At 36.7% G+C, this 18,905-nt stretch overlaps 2 protein-coding genes across 4 annotated transcripts; one reads left to right on the plus strand and one right to left on the minus strand.

Annotated features, from left to right (window-relative positions):
* The first annotated feature begins 59 nt into the window (after positions 1–59).
* Positions 60–17,215, plus strand: ciita (class II, major histocompatibility complex, transactivator). 3 transcript variants are annotated; one of them, XM_082136381.1, is made up of 20 exons: positions 60–1,865; positions 6,669–6,719; positions 6,824–6,883; positions 6,992–7,024; positions 7,197–7,286; positions 7,370–7,438; positions 8,674–8,808; positions 8,907–8,999; positions 9,101–9,151; positions 9,606–9,725; positions 12,839–12,913; positions 12,995–14,675; positions 15,218–15,397; positions 15,504–15,569; positions 15,677–15,757; positions 15,836–15,919; positions 16,049–16,132; positions 16,246–16,329; positions 16,519–16,602; positions 16,868–17,215. In XM_082136381.1, the coding sequence occupies exons 1-20, from the start codon at positions 1,544–1,546 to the stop codon at positions 16,941–16,943; spliced, it is 3,519 nt and encodes a 1,172-aa protein (XP_081992507.1). In that variant the 5' UTR covers positions 60–1,543; the 3' UTR covers positions 16,944–17,215. The 3 variants fall into 3 exon arrangements, with proteins under 3 accessions (XP_081992507.1, XP_081992508.1, XP_081992509.1); XM_082136382.1 differs by lacking the exon at positions 60–1,865 and adding an exon at positions 4,505–6,348; XM_082136383.1 differs by lacking the exons at positions 60–1,865; positions 6,669–6,719; positions 6,824–6,883 and having other exon boundaries at positions 7,370–7,437; positions 8,672–8,808.
* Positions 17,034–18,883, minus strand: dexi (Dexi homolog (mouse)). Its single transcript, XM_082137055.1, has 2 exons — positions 18,061–18,883; positions 17,034–17,982 (listed from the first exon to the last, which is right to left on the minus strand). The coding sequence occupies exon 1, from the start codon at positions 18,496–18,498 to the stop codon at positions 18,229–18,231; it is 270 nt and encodes an 89-aa protein (XP_081993181.1). The 5' UTR covers positions 18,499–18,883; the 3' UTR covers positions 17,034–17,982; positions 18,061–18,228.
* Between the last annotated feature and the right edge of the window lie 22 nt (positions 18,884–18,905).

The following is an 18,905-nucleotide window of genomic DNA, read 5'->3' on the forward strand; positions in this document are numbered from 1 at the left end:
TATGCAAAAACACCTTTTATAGCACACTAACCTTTTTCGATTGTTCTGTGTTATATGTCAAAACATTTCTGATACACGTCAGAGCATTAATAACGTTCTTCGTGTATTATTCATAGTGCTACGGTAAGTACTTGTATTCAAATCGGGATTTTAGGGAATTTCCATTTTCAGGGTGTTGTCTGCTAGTGCAATATTAGTCACTGTAAAGCGTTAAGGGGTCTTTGTGTTTGGGCTGCAAAACGCCAATTGATTTCCTTTCATTCGCAAAATTGTGAATGCGAGAGACAGGAAATGCAAGCTCATGTGAATTTCGCTGCATTTCAGAGTTTGGTAAATTCTGCCTTGCAAATTAGTTTTTGTTTGAAGACGTAAGCCCAATAGAAGATTGATATGTCACGCTGTGACCACTTTAGCTGATTTTAAAAGAACACAAACTTTAAATCTGTAGGATTGCAGCGTTGCTTCAAAATGGAGTAGATTGTATATTTTTACATTTTGAATGTATTATGTTAAATTATGTTTCCAGATCACGATTGTTGTGGCGTCTGTAGACATTTCACGTGCTCAAAGTCTAGTGTGACGGCTGCTTAAGGCTGCTGCCTTTAGCACAATGCAGTAGTATTTCTGTTTGTATTTGGATGCAATAACTATCACTGACTAGCCACTGGCACAACTTACCCCGAAGCATCTGCCATTTTGGGTGAAATAATTGGCATTTATACGTTTATTTACACTTTTCATTTGCTTCATCACATGCCATTTGTTCTCTTTACACCAACCACTAAACTGCACACAAAGGATTGTGGGGTATCGTAATTGGAGAACAACATATCTACCGTATCCTGCCTTCATAAACTGACCACAGTAGACAGGTGTTACACAAATATTGGGTTTGGTTGTGCGTTGGTGCTTTCCTACTTCCATATAATCTAATAAAGGCTCCTTATTGGCTTTGATGGTTCCATGGAGAACCTTTAACATCCATGGATCTTTTCCATTGCACACAATGTTTACAGTGGGAAAAGTTCTTAAGAATATTGAAATATTCTTCACAGTAAGGAAAATAAACAGAATGCTTCTTTGGGGGAACCAATATGGTTGTACTATGGCATCTCTACAAAAACCCCCTTTTGGAACCTTTATTCTTGTATACTGTATGCCTGCAGTTTCTCAGATGCATATATTTAGTATATAGAAGGGAACACATTTCTTTTTCGGTATTATATTGGTAAGGGTTGGGATCTGGCATGTATGCATTGAATCTCTTCCATATAAATTCCTAGTAACAAAAGAGAAGTGAGATGGAGATGTGGTGTCTTGATTTGTCCATGCACGTTGCACGTCAGCAACATTAGTTTTCTTGTGGAAAAAGTACATGTGAAACTGTCCTCACCTGACCTGGGTAAAACTGGTTGTCCTTAAACACAGTGTAGTACAAGCAGACAAATGGAATCTGCTGTGGTTTTTACCAGAGCTTTTTAACCAGGAACAAAAGCATAGATAATTTGGCATTTGTATAGCAAGGAGGAAATAAAGCATTGAAATGAGAGGATCTCTCAGCTGCTGTCCAGTCATGGTTCCCTTTGAGGATGTGTTGTTTCAGGTGAGAAAAGCTTTACAGGTTAGCCCTGGCCTAGTACACAATCTTCTCAGAGAACTGCACGAGGCCGACGTCTTTTCTACAAAGTATTACCAGTCTCTCTACAAGGATGGAGAAGTTGAAGAGCAGCGCTTGTGTGAAGTCGTTTGTAATGATGGAGAATATCTGGCCAGAAGACTCTCTTTACCTATCTGGCAAAACTGGGACATCAGCCAAGGCATCCTGGATTCAGCACTCAGAAAACTGGACGATTTGGTTCCTTCTGGTGAGTTAATGTCATTAAATGTTCTTTTTATTTCCCTTATTATTGTCTGCTTACTGTGTATTTATATTATTTATAACATTTATTTTACTTTAATGGCATTAATTGCTCTACAAAGATTCATGGAACTTTTCCATTGTACAAAACTTTCTTTATAAAAAGGTTTGGTAACACTTTACAACACAGGTGCATTAATATGTACTAATTCATGCTATGCACAGATAACCATGAGTTAATGTAGGACTCACTAAACCATTCATTAATTATTGCCACATTTGCAACTAATAAAGAGTCATTATGGATTAATTCCCTATCAACATCTTATTTTGCTGCACATTATTTACATTTTCTTAAATATGTTCATGAACCAGCCAGAAGAAGATTCTCTAATTCTTCGAAGAAATTTGGCCCCCAAATTTAAAATGAGAACAATGTAATATTTTTTTTATTATTATTTGCTTTTGCAATTTGGATGAAAAACTTACTATAACTATGGTTGAGTCGCTGACATAGCTTACCCCGAAGCGTTTAACACTTTACCCTACAGCTGCAATTTTTGGGACGAAATGCTTCATTGAATAATTCACGGCCAATACTAAGACAAAATCTGTTTTAATTTGTTTTGTTTATTTTACCATGAATGATATGTATTCTAATGTGAATTATAGCAATATTAAGCAAACGTGGTCTTCTTTTACATAACCCTGCAATGGAAAACTTACTTAAAAAAAACTATTTAACAAAAATTTTTATAATTTTCTCAGATACATTTCTCAATCACATGATGGACCCTTTTTCTCCACAATGCTGCATAAGACTTAACCCAGTCTCAGCACAGATTCATCCTAATTACAGTTCTGGTCAAAATGATTGGCACCCCGGGTAAATATGATCAAAGATGGCTGTAAAAATAAATCTGCATTTTGATCATTTTTTGAAAGTTTTGATCATCAGTTTATCCTTTTGATCTTTCATTCAAAAAGTCCGCAAAAAATCGAACCTTTCATTGAAGTAAAAGAATTGAAAGTGGAGTGTAAATCACATTATGAAATAACAGTTTTTCTTTAAAACTCATAGGCCACAATAATTGGCAGGCACCCTTTTATTAAATACTTTTTGCAACCTCCTATTGTCAAGATAACAGCTCTGAGTCTTCTCCTATAATGCCTGATGAGTTTGGAGAACACCTGACAAGAGATCAGAGACCATAGGCCACTCCTCCATATCTCTCCAGGGGGATCATGTAACCTATAACTTTCTGTGGTTTTCATCCTAGAAGTGTGCTTATGCACAAAAGCTATATTTTGCGTACACACACAAAAGTAAAACCATGCGTTTCCTCCCCGAAACAACCATAAACGGAGCTCACAACGCCTCGTTTTTCTATGCATATCCTCATCTGCATATCATTTGCATATGCATTCTCATCCACGTTATGCCATATTTAACGGTACAAGACATTAGGAAAATATGAGATGCGTGCCGTCACATTACATTGCTAAAAAATCATTTAGTAGCCTATCCTTGCCTTGTCTTTGAATAAATAAATAAAATAATATAAAATACATGTCAGAGAAAGTTTTTCTCAATCTTTTCCACTGGCCAAATAGTAATTTTAATTGATTTATATTTTTAATGGAAACAGATATAGGCCTTGTTGTGCATTATTTATTATTATGCACAGCATCCCACAGGAAAGGTGTTCAAAAGCTTCGCATCCACTACAAATATTTCTGTTTATTGAATTTTATTTTGGTTTTTTTGTAACTTCTCAGTAATGATTTCATGTAATTGAAGTGTTTAACTCCATTAATGAGTGCCATTTAATCAAAATGTTTATATCAGAAGTAGGCTATATAGTTTAAATCATTATTTTATTTATTTAAACTGTCATTGTGAACATGCACTGTATTTATGATTAGGACTCATAATGAAGATTTGCAGTTTTACTTCATCTTCCATTAGATATTGGTCAGTTTTCACTAAACGGCCCAACGCGCTCACTGGCGTGGATTTTTGATGTTTGTTTTGGATCGTTGTCCTGATGGAAGATCCAACCACGACACATTATTTCTAGCAGATGTCGTCAGGTTTTGATTTTTTTATCTGTTGGTATTTGCTTGAATCCATGATACCATGTATCTGAACAAGATGTCCAGGACCTCCAGCAAAAAAAAAAAAAGGCCCACAACATTGAAGATCCAGCAGTATATTTAACCGTGGGCATGGGGTACTTTTTATCACCCCCAAAAAGCTATTTTTTTTGTTTTGTTTCACCTGACCATAGAATCCGGTCCCTTTTGAAGTTCCTGTTGTGTCTGACAACTGAATATGCTGGAGTTTGTTTTTGGATGAACAAGGAGGATTTTTCTTGAAACCCTCCCAAACAACAAGTGGTGATGTAGGTGCCGTTATATTATTATTATTATTATTATTATTATTATTATTATAGGCTTTCATAAGACTCAAATAATCTCTGCAATTCTCCATCTGTGACCCTTGAAGAGTCTTTGGCCACTCAACTTTCCTCCTTGCCGTGCATTAAGACAATATAGACACTTGTCCTCTTCCAGGCAGATTCGTAACATCTTTAGTTGATTTGAACTTTTTAATTATTGCCCTGATTGTGGAAATGTTTAATGCTTTAGCTATTTTCTAACAGCCACTTTCTATTTTGTGAAGCTCAACAATCTTTTGCTGCACATCAGAGCTGTATTCTTTGGTTTTACTCATTGTGATGAATGATTAGGGTATTTTGGCCTTTGTGTTTCCTCATATTTTTACTCCTGTAAAACAAGAAGTCATAGCTAGACAAAGGTTTCATGTTCCTAGTCACCCTGGTGAGCTAAATAATGTAAATATGAATGAGAATATACTTCAGAGATATTTTACTCATAAAAAAAATCTAGGGGTGCCAATAATTGTGGCCGACGTGTCACATATTACATAATGTGATTTACCCCCCACTTTCAATTCTTTTACTTCAATGAAAGGTTCGATTTTTGCAATTCTTGCAAAGACTGTATTAAATGCATCAAATGTCTTACAGTTTTGAGTACAGTGGCAATGCTACAGGAGGGTGTGAATAAACATTTAAAACAACACTGCAGGATACTAGTTCTATATTTAAATAATGACCACATTTACACTCAAACAAAAGAAGTGTGTCAATGGGGTTCTAAATAGAACCATAGGATTCTTGACTAAAATTTAAAGAACAATTCATGCCAAAAAGATTATGTATAATCCCATGATGGGAACCCCTAAAAGGTTCTATTTATGAACTGTCTGACAGAACCCGTTAAGGTTCTATGCTGTAGTGTTGCAACAGTAATACTGCTTGACAGGATGCACCTGTAACTAGATCTCTCACAGATGCTTTCTAAGCAAGCTGTTATGTGTGGCAGGGAGTCTTAAAGTTTTTTTTTTTTTTGAAGATTGCTGATTCAAAATAACACAGAAAGATGTCAGAATTCAACCCAAAGAAGCCACTGTAATACATAATTTTAGATGTCCTCCTTCAATATACAATATGAGTTGACTGTGAGACGTACTGTAAGATATGGTGTCACCGGCAAACCAGGCAAGTCTATGAGACGGTTTCTATTGTGGGGGAGTTTCGATTGGGCAGTACTGATTAAAAAAAAACTAAAGCAAACAAAGTTGTCATACCAGTCTGTGCGCTTTCATTTTAGGAGGAGGCTGGCATGAGATGTTTGGTATTTTTTGTTTTTGAGCTGGGAACTTCACTGTAAATGGCAGGATTTGCAGAGGGTTTTTTGGCATTCACAGACATTCAACAGGTTTTCGGAAATCATGGCATAAACAGGTGTTTTATAAAGACCAGTGTGTGTGAAGAAAAAAAAGAAAAGGTCACAACAGACAATGGAAAATACCTGCCACTCCAAGGTGGAGCATTACCACAGGTGTGCCAGTAACGTATTGAGTACATAGTGATTGAGTTTTTTCAGCTTATTAACAAACAAGATACATATTTTCCTTAGTTCCTTACCGTACGTCATTAAATTATACAATGTTAATACATAAACCTCTTTTAACGTGTTTGTTACTGGAAAATATGCTAATATTAACAGTTGATACAATGTAAGGTCACATGATTACTTATAAAGACAGATCACCATCAGGGTAAAACACATGACAGTAAAATAATTCAGTTGGCATTATATATCATTATCATCATCATAATCATCAAATTTGCATTTCAACACCATGCACGCAGAATGAACATATTTTCTGAACGACAGAGGGAGGTGAGTATGGGTTTCTGCCTAACCAAACCACCCTCTTTCTCATACTGAAAGTAAAAGTGTGTAGAGACAGTGGAGCATGTTTTGGTGTTGCCAGACTATGCCTTACCACGGTGTAATCTGAGGACACGTCGTGCGCAATAAAGCTGAATTTCTTCACAACTCTAATGTAATGGAAAAATAATTCTGAGTAAACATGGACTGTATCAGTGGAACAGGTAAAGTTAAAAGATTTTCATTTATTATAGACTACAGTTAAATTATGTAATGCGTTTTGCGTCGTACTTAGAACTAGTCATTTTTATTACAAAATAAATGTATAACAATTTTTATTGCATAAGGAATTTAAAACAAATATTGATGTATCCGAAACGGGTTTTCCCCCTCGCAGTTATTTATTTTCTTGCGGAAAACGCTCGCTTCATGCACAACATCTTGAGTTTTAGGCGATAGCCCACCTCAGGAAATTGTAACGACATAGGCTATTTATGTCATGATTAAAAAACATGTAATATAATGTGTCTCTGTGTTACAACAGATGCTGAATTGCAAAATATTGTCTCAGACCCAATGTCTGAACTCTTACCTGGTGAGTAGCCTAGATGCAGTTATTTTAACGTGGTAAACAAATGTAGCCCTATATTTGGCATTTGAGTTGAGTTTTCAAATGAGATTTCCCTTTTGTTTTCACAGATAATGTCCTCTTAGAATATCTTGAGTCCATTCAGAGTGAATCTGAAGAAGCTTTATTTGGTCAGTTTCGCACATTGCCCCCATTTAATTGTGCAGTTCGTTACTTAAACGCTGTGTATAGGCCTATGTCATGAAGGCTATAAATAATTTCCTTCCTTGTCTTGGCAGATCCCAACTTCCTTGAAAACCTCAGTTTTCTATGTAAGACTCCCTATCATAATATTGTTTGAATAGAATAATATTTTTCAATAATATTTTTGGAATTGAAAGGGAGCCAATGAATGTTTGTTAATGCATTTGCATCAGTGTTTTATTCGAAAATAAAGTTAAATACATTTTGTAATGTCTTTCACATCTGCTTTACAAACAACAGTTGACCCTGACACAATTTGCACACAACCTAGCCAAGCACTAGGCCAAGAAAATGCTTCTTTGACAAACAAAAGCTCAAGAAAGCGAAAAGGTAATGTTATTTTATCTTATGTTCTCGTGTGAAATGCCTGTATATTGAAATTAGTAAGTAAGAGTTATGTTTTCCATTGATAGTTGATTCACCTTCAAACAAAACCCGCACAGATACTGATGGCATACCCTTGTACAAACGCAACAAAAAAGGTAATTCAAACATCACAATGTAGCATTGATACAATCATTGTAATGGTTTAATGGTCAGAACCAGAAGTGTTGAATTATTTAACTCCCAAACTAGTTTTAAACACAGGCTATACACTCTAAACAAAAATGGTGCTAAATAGCACTAAAAGTGGTTCATTGGCTTGTAATCATAGGGGAACCACTTTAAGTGCCATATAGCACCTATCCTTTGTCAAATGGTGCTATGTAGAACCATAAGAGGTGCCATATGCAGCACCTTGGTTGTTTATAATTGCTTCAACAAAAATGGTGCTCAACAGTACCCAACAGTGGTTCTTTGGCTCGTAATAATAGGGGAACCTCTTTTGGTACTATATGGCACTTAATTTTCTTTGAGGAATGCGGCGCTCGCGCTCGCTCACGTGCACCTGACATGCACAGTGCACACTAATCGGCGCGTAAGTTTTTATTTAATTATATATTTATTTATTATGAATTTTTTTTACTTTCAAAATGACAGAATTCAACAACAAGTTCTTGACACATTTTCAAATTGTGTAAGTATAAATTTAAACACGTTTTTAAACATAACTTCTCTCGTCACTCATTTGTTTAGCCTAATTATTTGACTAGGCCTACACAAATAACAAAAAGCAGTTAATATATGAATATAGCTTTTTATTGAAGTTTGTGACATAATTTCAGTAGGGTATATATCTGACTTCACATCCACACACTTTTTCTGTGGTCAAAAAGTCTTGTGTGGGGGCCCTGGAATATATATAGGCGGGACTTGTATTCAGGAAAATCACTATATTTTAATGTCATTTTTCTAATCCTATCACCAACTAAACTAAGAGACTAAGAGAGCCTTTAAATAACTGTAGGTGCTTAACAGGTTTTTTGTATGGTAATGGTGCCATATAGCACCTTAACCACCCCAAAGAACCGCTAAAGAACCGCTGAAGAACCAAACTGGGCTTAACAGGTTCTTTAAATGGTAGTGGTGCTATATAGCACCTTAACCACCGCAAAGAACCCCTGAAGAACCGCTGAAGAACCATTTTTTTTTTGTGTGTAGGGCTCTTTTTTTACTTCTGTTTTAAATAACACAATTTATGTGTATATATATTGTTTTTAGAACTCTATACTTAATAAAAGGAAGGAAACATGTTTGTTATAAATGCAACTCTCTGTAGCAATGAAACCACAAGTGAAACATAATGATGCAAACCAAAAGCATGTCTTTGTTACAGCAACAGCGTGCTCTGAAAGCCCCTCAAGAGGAAAGACACCCACCATTACATCCCAGGGTAGTTTCCAGTTGAGCTCAAACACGTTCCAGAATATTTTACGTATTCCATTCAGACCCCTTCCTCTGCCCTCTAGTGGTGAGTTTTGTAGGTTTTTTATTTTCATATTGTACATGCATTTAAAAAAAACTAAGCCTTGGCTTTGAACATTGACTATGAGTCTTTGGATCACTCAGGTGGTTCAACACTACAGTTCATCCAGAACATCTGCCCTTTAACGCCCCCTCTGATCGGCACTGTGGTTCCGACATGGCCCACATACGTGCTTGGTGAGTCAACTGCTATCATCATCAAACCGCTGCATGTGCCTGTATGTTCTTTAATTCTTTTATTCACTTTATCATCCCCCTTTCACATCCAATCTATGCAGTGTCGCCCCAACATGTGAGTCCAGGCACTCAGATACTTCCACTTTCACCTGGTAAGTTAAAAAAGATGTTGTCTCATGGATGATTAAGCCTCTTTGGCATGGGTTGTCAAGTCTGCAGTTTTCCTGTGGAGTTGGGCTACTTTTAGACTGTCGACGTGGATAAAAGGATAAATGTGCATAAACTGTATTTGACTGAAATGCTTCAGTATATTACACATTTTACATTCTACCAATGATAAAACTATGCTAGATGATGAGTTTTGTGAGGGAGGGCCACTGGTAGGGTACAAAAATAGACTGTTTATGATTACTCCTATATAGTGATTTGTATTTTATAGCCTACATATTAAAATATGTATTTTAGGAATTAGAGTGGGATATTGTGAGTTTGGATATTTGGGATTGGGTCATTGTGGTAGTTTTGGCCTATTTTTGATTGGACATCGAGTCAGATTTGTTTTTAGCAATACTGTGGTGTGTAGTAACAGAATTCTTTCTTTTCCAGCTGATGGCACAGTTGCCCCACCAGAGCTCACGGTTTCAGTGCTCCCAGTCGGCTCATCCTCAGACCGTGCATGCAAGAGTTTGCCATCAGTATCTGTAGACACACTCTCTCCTATAAAAGGTGAGTTCAGGGTTTGAGGACAGAAAATGTGTGTCTGTGCTTGGTTACTGCTTCGTATTCTGTTTCAAAAATAGCGGAAACCTTTGCACAGGTTTCGAGAGTCATTTGCTTCTTTGACAAGAATAAATATTAATACAGATAAATATTTACACGTGTAGTTTTGTGCATGCTCAATTTATGAATAATCCTCAGTTCTAAAGCACTCCAACTGACCATTAGCCTGGATGCCAGCCGAACTTAGCCCTGCCCACAACATTTGAGGTCGGGAAGTTCGGTCTGGATTTGATCCGTTGTGGACATAGACTTAATAAATACTACATAGACGCCCTTTTGGCAGCTTTGGAACGTTGCTGCGATACGTCAACACCTCTGCCATATTGCTGAGTGCAAGACTGCGCTGTAAACAAATGCAAGTAAATGGGTGAGCTGCGGCTTCTCAAATAAAACAAATTTATACCATTATTTGGTATAAAAACAAAAATAATGTTCACTTTTATCAACCGATTTCAGTGGATTGTACGTGGTGTACAAAAAGTTCCATCTCTAGTTATTGAAAATTTCGATAGTTAGACTTATAAAGTATTTTTTTAATAAGTAATTGTCAAAGCTCAGGCTTGTCATGTATTTGGCTTTTTATTCTTGGATAAGAATTATGAAGACCCCATACTGAGAAATAATTTAATTTTCACATTCAATGAAATAAAGTTTTCTTATTGTGGAAAAAGCATTTTCTGTCTTTGACCCGATTTTAGCAATAACAAAGATAACTGATGGATCCTTTATGGTAATACATATGATATGGTACAACTAAAGTGCAATGTAAATATAAGATAAAGTGAGAAGTAATAGTAAATAGTTTAGTGTATAGTCAATAAAATAAACAAACAGTATACAGCAAATAAAATGGTAATAAATAATATAATTATATAATATCATAAGTACAATAATAAAATAATAATAATATATTGATAATAGTATATAGTTTATACATAATACTATTATAATAGCAATAGAATATGAAATATCAATTACAGAATATAAACAATAAAAAATAAGTTAAATAGTGACTACTGAATAGTAAAATAATTTAACAGCATAACTATAATAGATTGATAATTACATGTGGTATAATATTATAATAACAATAATAATAATAATACCGGTAACAGCAAATGCAATGTAATATCAATTTCAGAATAATATAGACAATGTGAAAAAAATATGAAACATAATATTGATCATTAAACTGACATTTAACAAAAAGAGACAGGGTTGTCATTTTATTTTATGTAGGCCTACATACAGTGAAGAGAATGTATATATAAAATATTTTATATATTTTAAAATATTCTTACATAGGCTATATAAAATAAAATGACACAACACTGTCTCTTTTTGTTAAATTTAAGTTTTATTGATCAATAGCCATTATAAAAGTATAAGTAGCCTAAAGGTATAAGAAGCTAAACGAGTCAAGAAATAAAGTAAACGATTCAGTCAAACATTCAGCAGGCTACAACGTTAAAGTTCAATAGCCTAAATATATAAAGTTATGAAAGTTCACTTTGCCCTCAGCCAAAACGATTTGCCAGGGAACAAATTATAGATTGAGACCAAAGATCGCCCGTCAGATATACACAAGACGAATTATATGTCATGTTTAAGCACTAGACTAGAGACATCTGAGCCAGCTGCAAACGTTAAAGCACTAGACGAGGTAAGGTTGTTCCAGGCGGGGCCCGGTGATCGCATGGATCTCACAACTCCGAAAACGTCAAATACATTTTTTTAATAGGTGCTATCTTTATAAATAAACCACAGATTTAAGCTTTAAACAACTACATTCTCGACTGAAAAACTCTTAAATAAGTCAGACTGACTCCGGTGGCCAACTAAGGTTACTATTACTAATTATATAATGACCAAATACAACCAGAAACAAATGTTCAGTCTTGCTTGTGAAAGGTATTTCCCCGAGACCTGTTTTCAATTATGCAGTGATTTGTACAGCTCCAAGCAGCACACAAAGCAGGCATTTTTCTCAATTTCCGTTATGAGAGTTATGGGAAAGTTGACGTACGATCCAGCGGCCAATAGGGCGTCTATGTATTTATTATGTTTATGGTTGTGGAGCAACTATGTTCGAACCAGAGCTGCTCGGACCATAGACTAATTATTAATAATAATTTCTTTCTTCTGCTGAACAGAAAGGAAGATATTTAGAAGAATGTCAGTAACCAGACAGTTTCTGGTCCCACTGACTTCCATAGTAGGAAAAAATATATACTATGGAAGTCAATGAGACCAGAAACTGTCTGGTTACTGACATTCTTCTAAATATCTTCCTTTCTGTTCAGCAGAAGAAAGAAATTCATACAGGTTTGAAACAACATGAGGGTGAGTATTTGATGACAGAATTTTCATTTTAAAGTGGAGTATCCCTTTAACTAGCAGAGCATCAATTTCGTTCGTTTGTTAAAGAAGAGGCGATCTAGCGCTGAAATGTGTTGTTTTTTAAATCAAGTGCTCAAAGTGCTGTGCCATCGCTGCTATCATTGGCGCAGATACAGTGTTCGCTTGTGGCCGCGCACACTCTCTCTCTTCACACGGACGCGCGCTTCAATCTATCGCTTTATGCCGTTGTGGAGAGACTCTATTCGTTTTGGTGAAATCACTAAACAAAATGCACACAAACGTGTCCCTGCTTGATATACAACCACTGATGAACATATCCGGTTTTAATGAGAAGAAGAAAAAAACTATACAAGTGCAGATTAGAACCAAGAACCTGCAAATGTAAAGTGCAAAGTACACATGCAAAGCACGCGGATCTATGGATTTATTCATGTGGAAATTCTCTGCACTAACGATACAGTATATATTAGTAGATCTCATTAAACAACAAATTAAACCCAATGTACTATTGTTTTGAAATTGATTTCTGGACATCGTAATGTGTTTGTACACATATATTGTCCATGTATCTGATTTAGTTTGTTGTTAGCCTTATTTTGTATTTTATTCTTGTTGTATTATAAGAATAAAAAACAAAAACAAGTATAGGTCAATTAATAGTGACAAAATTTATTGCTTGTTTGTTTTGCGAATTACAGAAGGAAACCCACAAAAGAACACAAAAGATTCCCCACCTTCCAAAACCGAAAGGAAAATCCGCCCAGAAGCACCTGGTAAGAAACCTATTTAATCATTGTGTAAGCCTGAATAACTTTATTAGACTGTGGGAAACATGATAAATGTTTGTTTTACAGAATGTGTTAAAGACTACATACTTCACGTAAAGTCCCGCGTGAGAGATGTCTGCTGCACTATGCGTGGGGGAATGGGAATGGAATCACACTACGTGGATGTGCATCTGATCCAGAGGAAACTCCTTATCAAATCTGGAAAGAATGCAAACAAGTGCTTAGAAAAAGAGCTGGTGATCCTCAGTGATTCAGAGCGAAAGAAAGCAAAGTTGGACAGGAGTCAGTTGTTTCATAGCAGTGATTCCAGACCAAAACAATCTGTCGCCCTCCTCGGAAAAGCCGGAGTGGGGAAAACCACGTTCATTCAGCGTTTATGCTTGGACTGGGCGAGCGGCAGCCTGCCTCAATTTCAGTTCGTTTTTTTGCTGAACTTTAAAATTTTAGACCTCACACAATCTAACTACAGCTTGAAAGCTTTACTGTTCGATTTGTCCACATCTCCTCGCTGTGAGGACTCAGATTCTGTGTTCAAACACATTCTTTCCTGTCCTGAGGAAGTTCTCATTATCTTTGACAGCTTTGATCACATTAAAGACTTTGAGGGGCTTCTTCAGTCCCCTGCTAAATCACCCACAGACACTAAATACACCATCAAGCAGCTGTTTTCGGGTTTGTTCCAAAAGGAAATCCTCTCGGGCTGCACGATTCTCATCTCCACAAGGCCTAAAGACGTTTTAAATCAGGTGCTGCGAAAAATCGACAGCCTTTTGGAGCTTGGTGGCTTCTCTCCTGAAGACATCGAGTTGTATACATCAAAATATTTTGGGGATTCTTCCCTCCAAGGGAGTGCACTAAAAAAGATTAAGAGTCAAAGCTACATATTCAGTTTATGCTCCAACCCGCTACTTTGTTGGACTACCTGCTTCCTGCTCGAGCACCAAGACAGTCGCGGTGATGGTTTGCCTTCAACCCTCACAGACTTGTACCTCAGAGTGACCTCCAAACATCTGCAATTGGCTATTCCTGGAAACGGCTCATTAAGCAAGAAGAAACAGCCAGACATCCCACAATTGTGCAAAATGGCATGGGAGGGATTTAAGAATCACAATACACATGCAAACCCTGGCAGTTCAACAGAGCTGCTGGGCTGCGGTCTTAAAAGTGGCATACTTGTATCCTACGAAACATCTGAACACCAAGAAAACCACTTTGCAGACCTCTTCACTCAGAACCTCCTGGGCGCTTTGCACTTGGTGCAATCTAAACAGATGAATGAAAAAATGGTGGTGGCAAACTGCATAGTCCAGCAGAAGAAACGAAAGGTTCAGGGAGAGTCGCAGGACGTGGTGCAGAGGTTTGTCACTGGATTGGTCTTCCAGAAGGCACCTGACGGAGGAAGCATCCTGGACAGCAGTATCAACATAAAGGCCAAAAGAAAGGCAGTTGAAGCCCATCTGGAGAGAATGAAGCCTAAAGATTTGGTTCCTGCCAGGTTATTAGAACTGTTTCATTGTGTTTATGAGACCAACAGAGCCAAATTTGCCAAACTGCTGTTAAAAAACCTGCCTGGCAATCTGTCATTCTGTGGGGCGCAGCTTTGCCCTTCAGACGTGTATGTCATATGCCATCTCCTCCGGCAAGCCAGCGCAATGAAGCGTACCTTCTCCATTAACCTGCAAGATACATGCATTCCCATCAGTGGCCTGAAAGAGCTTGTGGGACTCAAATGTATCAAATCATTCTGGTAAGAAACTGCATTGCTAAAAGATGAAAAATGAAAATTGTCATCATTTATTCACCCTCCGTCCACAACCTGTGTGTGAAAATACAGAAATAGAAAAGTTGAAGATTGTTTTAATTCTAATGCAATTACAATGTCAGAAAACTGAAGCTTTCAAGCTTCAAAAATGATGTAAAAGCACCTTAAATGTAGTCTATATGATTTGTGTTCTCTATTCCAAGTCAAACAAAAGCTTGTGTGATGATCAGACCGAAATTCAAGTAGTTATTCATTGAGTCAGAAAGATTTTAAAAACGGCACACAAGTTGTATTGACCACTTTAATGATAGGCCTACTTCATATCCTCTTAGAAGACCTTTTCGAAGTTCATTTTAATTCCACGGAAAACAGCAACGAAAACTTTTCTGCCTTTGTGTTCCACAGAAGCAAGGATGTTTGGAACAACATGAGGATGAGTAAATGACAGAATTTTCAGTTTTGAGCGAATTAGCGCTTTAAGCAAAAGGTTTTCATTTGTATTTTTATTGTATTTGTTTTTCCATTAGGGCTCATACAGCAGACACCATTGGCTTATGGGAGGTCTTGCATCAAAGCAACGATGAACTGAACCTGAAAAAAGCCATTGAGAAATTCACCTTGAACCCATTCAAGGCAACACAAGTTTATCACATAGAGAGCCTACCTGGCCTTGTCCGAATTCACAGAGAGAAGAAGTTACCAATGAGGTACAGCATCAATTTTATTCCAATGACCATCGTTGTTTGTCTGTTTTTCGATTCTAGTTGTGGCATAAAATGATGATGTTGATAAGGAAAATGGCTGTATTTTCAGTGAATTTGTTTCTGCACTGGATGAAGGTGTACCAGCACTCCAGCATCTGCAGAGACTAGAATTTGAGTATGCAAATCTCACTCTTATCTTTTCCTGCTCCTGCATTTCGTTTTCCCTTTATCCTTTTATCCATTCAGTGTTGCTTATATTGGGTGGTGTGTTCTGCATTGTAGGCTTGGAGTCCAGAATGGTCCAGAACTTTTCCCTAAACTCATAGAGGTCCTACCTTCTCTGGAGTCTCTCCAACATCTGGAGTGAGTATTCTGTGGTGGATTTTGTCACAAGTTGGATCAGAAAAAGATTTAAAGTTTTTTTTTTTTTTGGTATTTCAGTCTTGAGAAAAACCAAATAGGAGACACTGGAGCTGAGAAGCTATCTGGCGTTTTACAGTTTTTGGCATGTCTGAAATTGCTGAAGTAAGTTTTGAAACATTTATGCCCTTAAATATAACACATTTAGTGTCTGGAAGACTCCATTTTCCACATGATTATAACCTGTAAAGGAACTGTGTCACAACTGAACTGACCAATGTTCCCACCACCCAGTCTGTCTCAAAACTTCATTGGAGATGCCGGTGTGGAGAAACTGGCTAAGGCTCTGGCCTCAATTCCTTCTCTACAGAGCCTCAGGTACAGTCACTCTCGGAAATAACTATATACTTATTAAATAAAACCTGAATTTTGTAACTGTTTATAAAAACCTCACTGTTTTGACACAATTATTCCACTTTCCTCACTTCTAGTCTGTATGGAAATGTGATTGCTGACAGTGGAGCTGAACACCTGGCTTTGGTTTTACCAGACATGAAATTCCTGCAGGACTTGGAGTAAGTACTTATCCAAATTAAGGTTAATCCTCGAAATAATTTATTTTGTTTCGGTAATTTAAGTATCATTTTTGACATTTGGTTTCTCTTTTGTTCTATTCTAATTGTCTTCAATTCAAATAAAATATAAGAAATGTTATTTTATTACATTATATTATATCTATGCTTTTCTTGTTATTTATTTTTTAGTGTAAAGTTCAACAAGTTCACTGACATTGGAGCTACAAAGCTCAGTGCTGCTCTGAAAAACTGCAATGGAATGAAGTCTTTGGAGTGAGTGTCTAATCTTTAATATCATTTGGGATATTGGTCTGATAGGCCAGTACATTCACTTTTACTTGCATTACTTTTTTTCTTGTATTAGGTCTCAGATACTAGCAGCTCTACTAACTAAGACTAAGCATCACATTTGAGCTAGTTGAAACACAGTCCAGAAGACAGAAGTTAATCTCTAAAATCTGCCCACAGTCACTAAGATTATGAATTATGTCCATTATTATTCATTTTTATAACCATATTATTTTTTCTTCTCCCTCAGGCTGTGGAATGACTGCATTCCATATGGAGTTTTTGAACACCTTCGTCTTCAAGATCCACGGATAAGATCACTTTGACACATTTTAAAATGGGCACATAATAGAGATTGTTACAATAAGCGAGGATTTTTGTAATTTTTTTACAAAAGCATCATTCATTATACAATTCATTAGTTCATCACACTAAACTGCTTCAAAAAGTTGATCCACTTTCTCACTGAAATTACTTTACATGTGACTGACTTGCACTTTCTGAAATGTTTGTGGATATACTGTTTCTCAACACTTAATGTAGGCTACTTATTGTTCTGTTGTTGTTGTTGTTGTTTTACAATAAACAAGTTCTATGAGTTTGGTTTTCATGATTGTGACAGTTTCAGATAAATCAAACATATTTATAATGAATAAGAATAATTCAATTTGAACATTAGTTATTACTATTCAGTTATGGATATGTATCTATACAAGCTATCATATGTAACGTTAATATATGTAAATTACTTTTTACTTGATGGATACACAACGAGTCATTAAATTGAGTTTTAAAGCTATGATGGGCAATTTCAGGGAAGTCCACTGTTAACAGTATGTTTTTGTAATATGGCACCAGATATTTGAAAGTCAAATGAGACACCATGGCAACACAAAAAGTGCAATTAATCATTTATTAAATATATATAGATGGGTAACTGAAACTCAAATGTATCATTTTTTTCAGGCTGTCACAAATATCCAGTTTCAAAGAGAGTCTTTTTAAAAAAAACTCAAGAACACCCTGTTTGTCTCATGACGTATTGCTCATTTGAATAGTATTAAAGGGAATGAAACCATGCTGAGGCAGACCATGTATTTAAGCGAGTTGTCTACAGTTAATAACAAGCCCTTGCAGGGCTGACACAGAATCCTGCTTGAGTGCTGAATGCCAAACTAAAAATAAATAGGCTAATGTGACATTTATATCCACAGTAGTGGTTTGTGCCCGAATTTGATCTCTGAAGAGACACTGACTGGCGGCTTCGTGGCAAGCCACATAGTGTGTTCGGCTTATCTGTTCCAGGTAAATATTCCATGTGGCACGGTTGCTTGCTTGCAGGTCAGTCCCCTGAACCTGGACAGCCTGTGGAGAGATGACAATTAATGCACATTTATTTTTTGAGTATGAATCCATCTAAAAACTGACCTTAACATTACTTACTCATTCATGGAAGTCAGTTTTTGTATAATTTGACCACTGCAACATATTTTTATGTCTGCAGAGATGATATGCAGTTCCCTTTGACAATGGTTCTCCAGCCACCAAATGAATCGGCCAAATGACATCTTCCCCACAACAGCTTCCACTGGGATTGCCATTCATAGTAGTTTATTCCAGATATCCCTCAAAAACATCCAGCTCAGTGTCTGTGTCATAGGGAATAGAGGCTGGGTCAGAGAGAACACCCAAATCCACCAGTGCCTGGTCCATATCCTCTGGCAAAAATACTATCCCTACATTAAGGACTATGTATTCCATTAAAAAGGCATAGTAAAGAATTAAGACATTGACAAAAAATAGGCCGAGATAAAACATATATGGAAGCTCGTTGATTAGCGATTCCACTGAATCTAACCGAGAGTAAATTGAGAGTGTCATAGACTCCAAAACATATGATTCAGTCTCATTGAACAGACTGAATTAATTGAAAGCATTTAAACAGTTTATATGAGACAGGTCAGTGCGGATCTATCCATTTCAATCAAAAACGCAGTGATGCAACTCCCTTTTCAGCGGTATTCCCCTTGCATTCCACTATACAGCAAATAAGTTAGTGAAGAACAGCATGTTTGAATATTCCAAGGCCGCGCGCTGCTCTTTGACATCAGGACAAAAATATCCCGAATCCCTCTCAAAAGGCTAGCGATGCATACAATTCCGAAATAAAAGTCGTCCAGAGGCTCGCAGAAGCTTTATAACGCGTGAAAAACAAAACAAACGGCGCTTTCTCATGACTTCACCAAAACCCTTGCGTTCGCACGGAACTATGGGAAATTGAGTCCGAG

Source organism: Leuciscus leuciscus, assembly GCF_965113295.1.
Source record: "Leuciscus leuciscus genome assembly, chromosome: 1".
Classification (NCBI taxonomy): domain Eukaryota; kingdom Metazoa; phylum Chordata; class Actinopteri; order Cypriniformes; family Leuciscidae; genus Leuciscus; species Leuciscus leuciscus.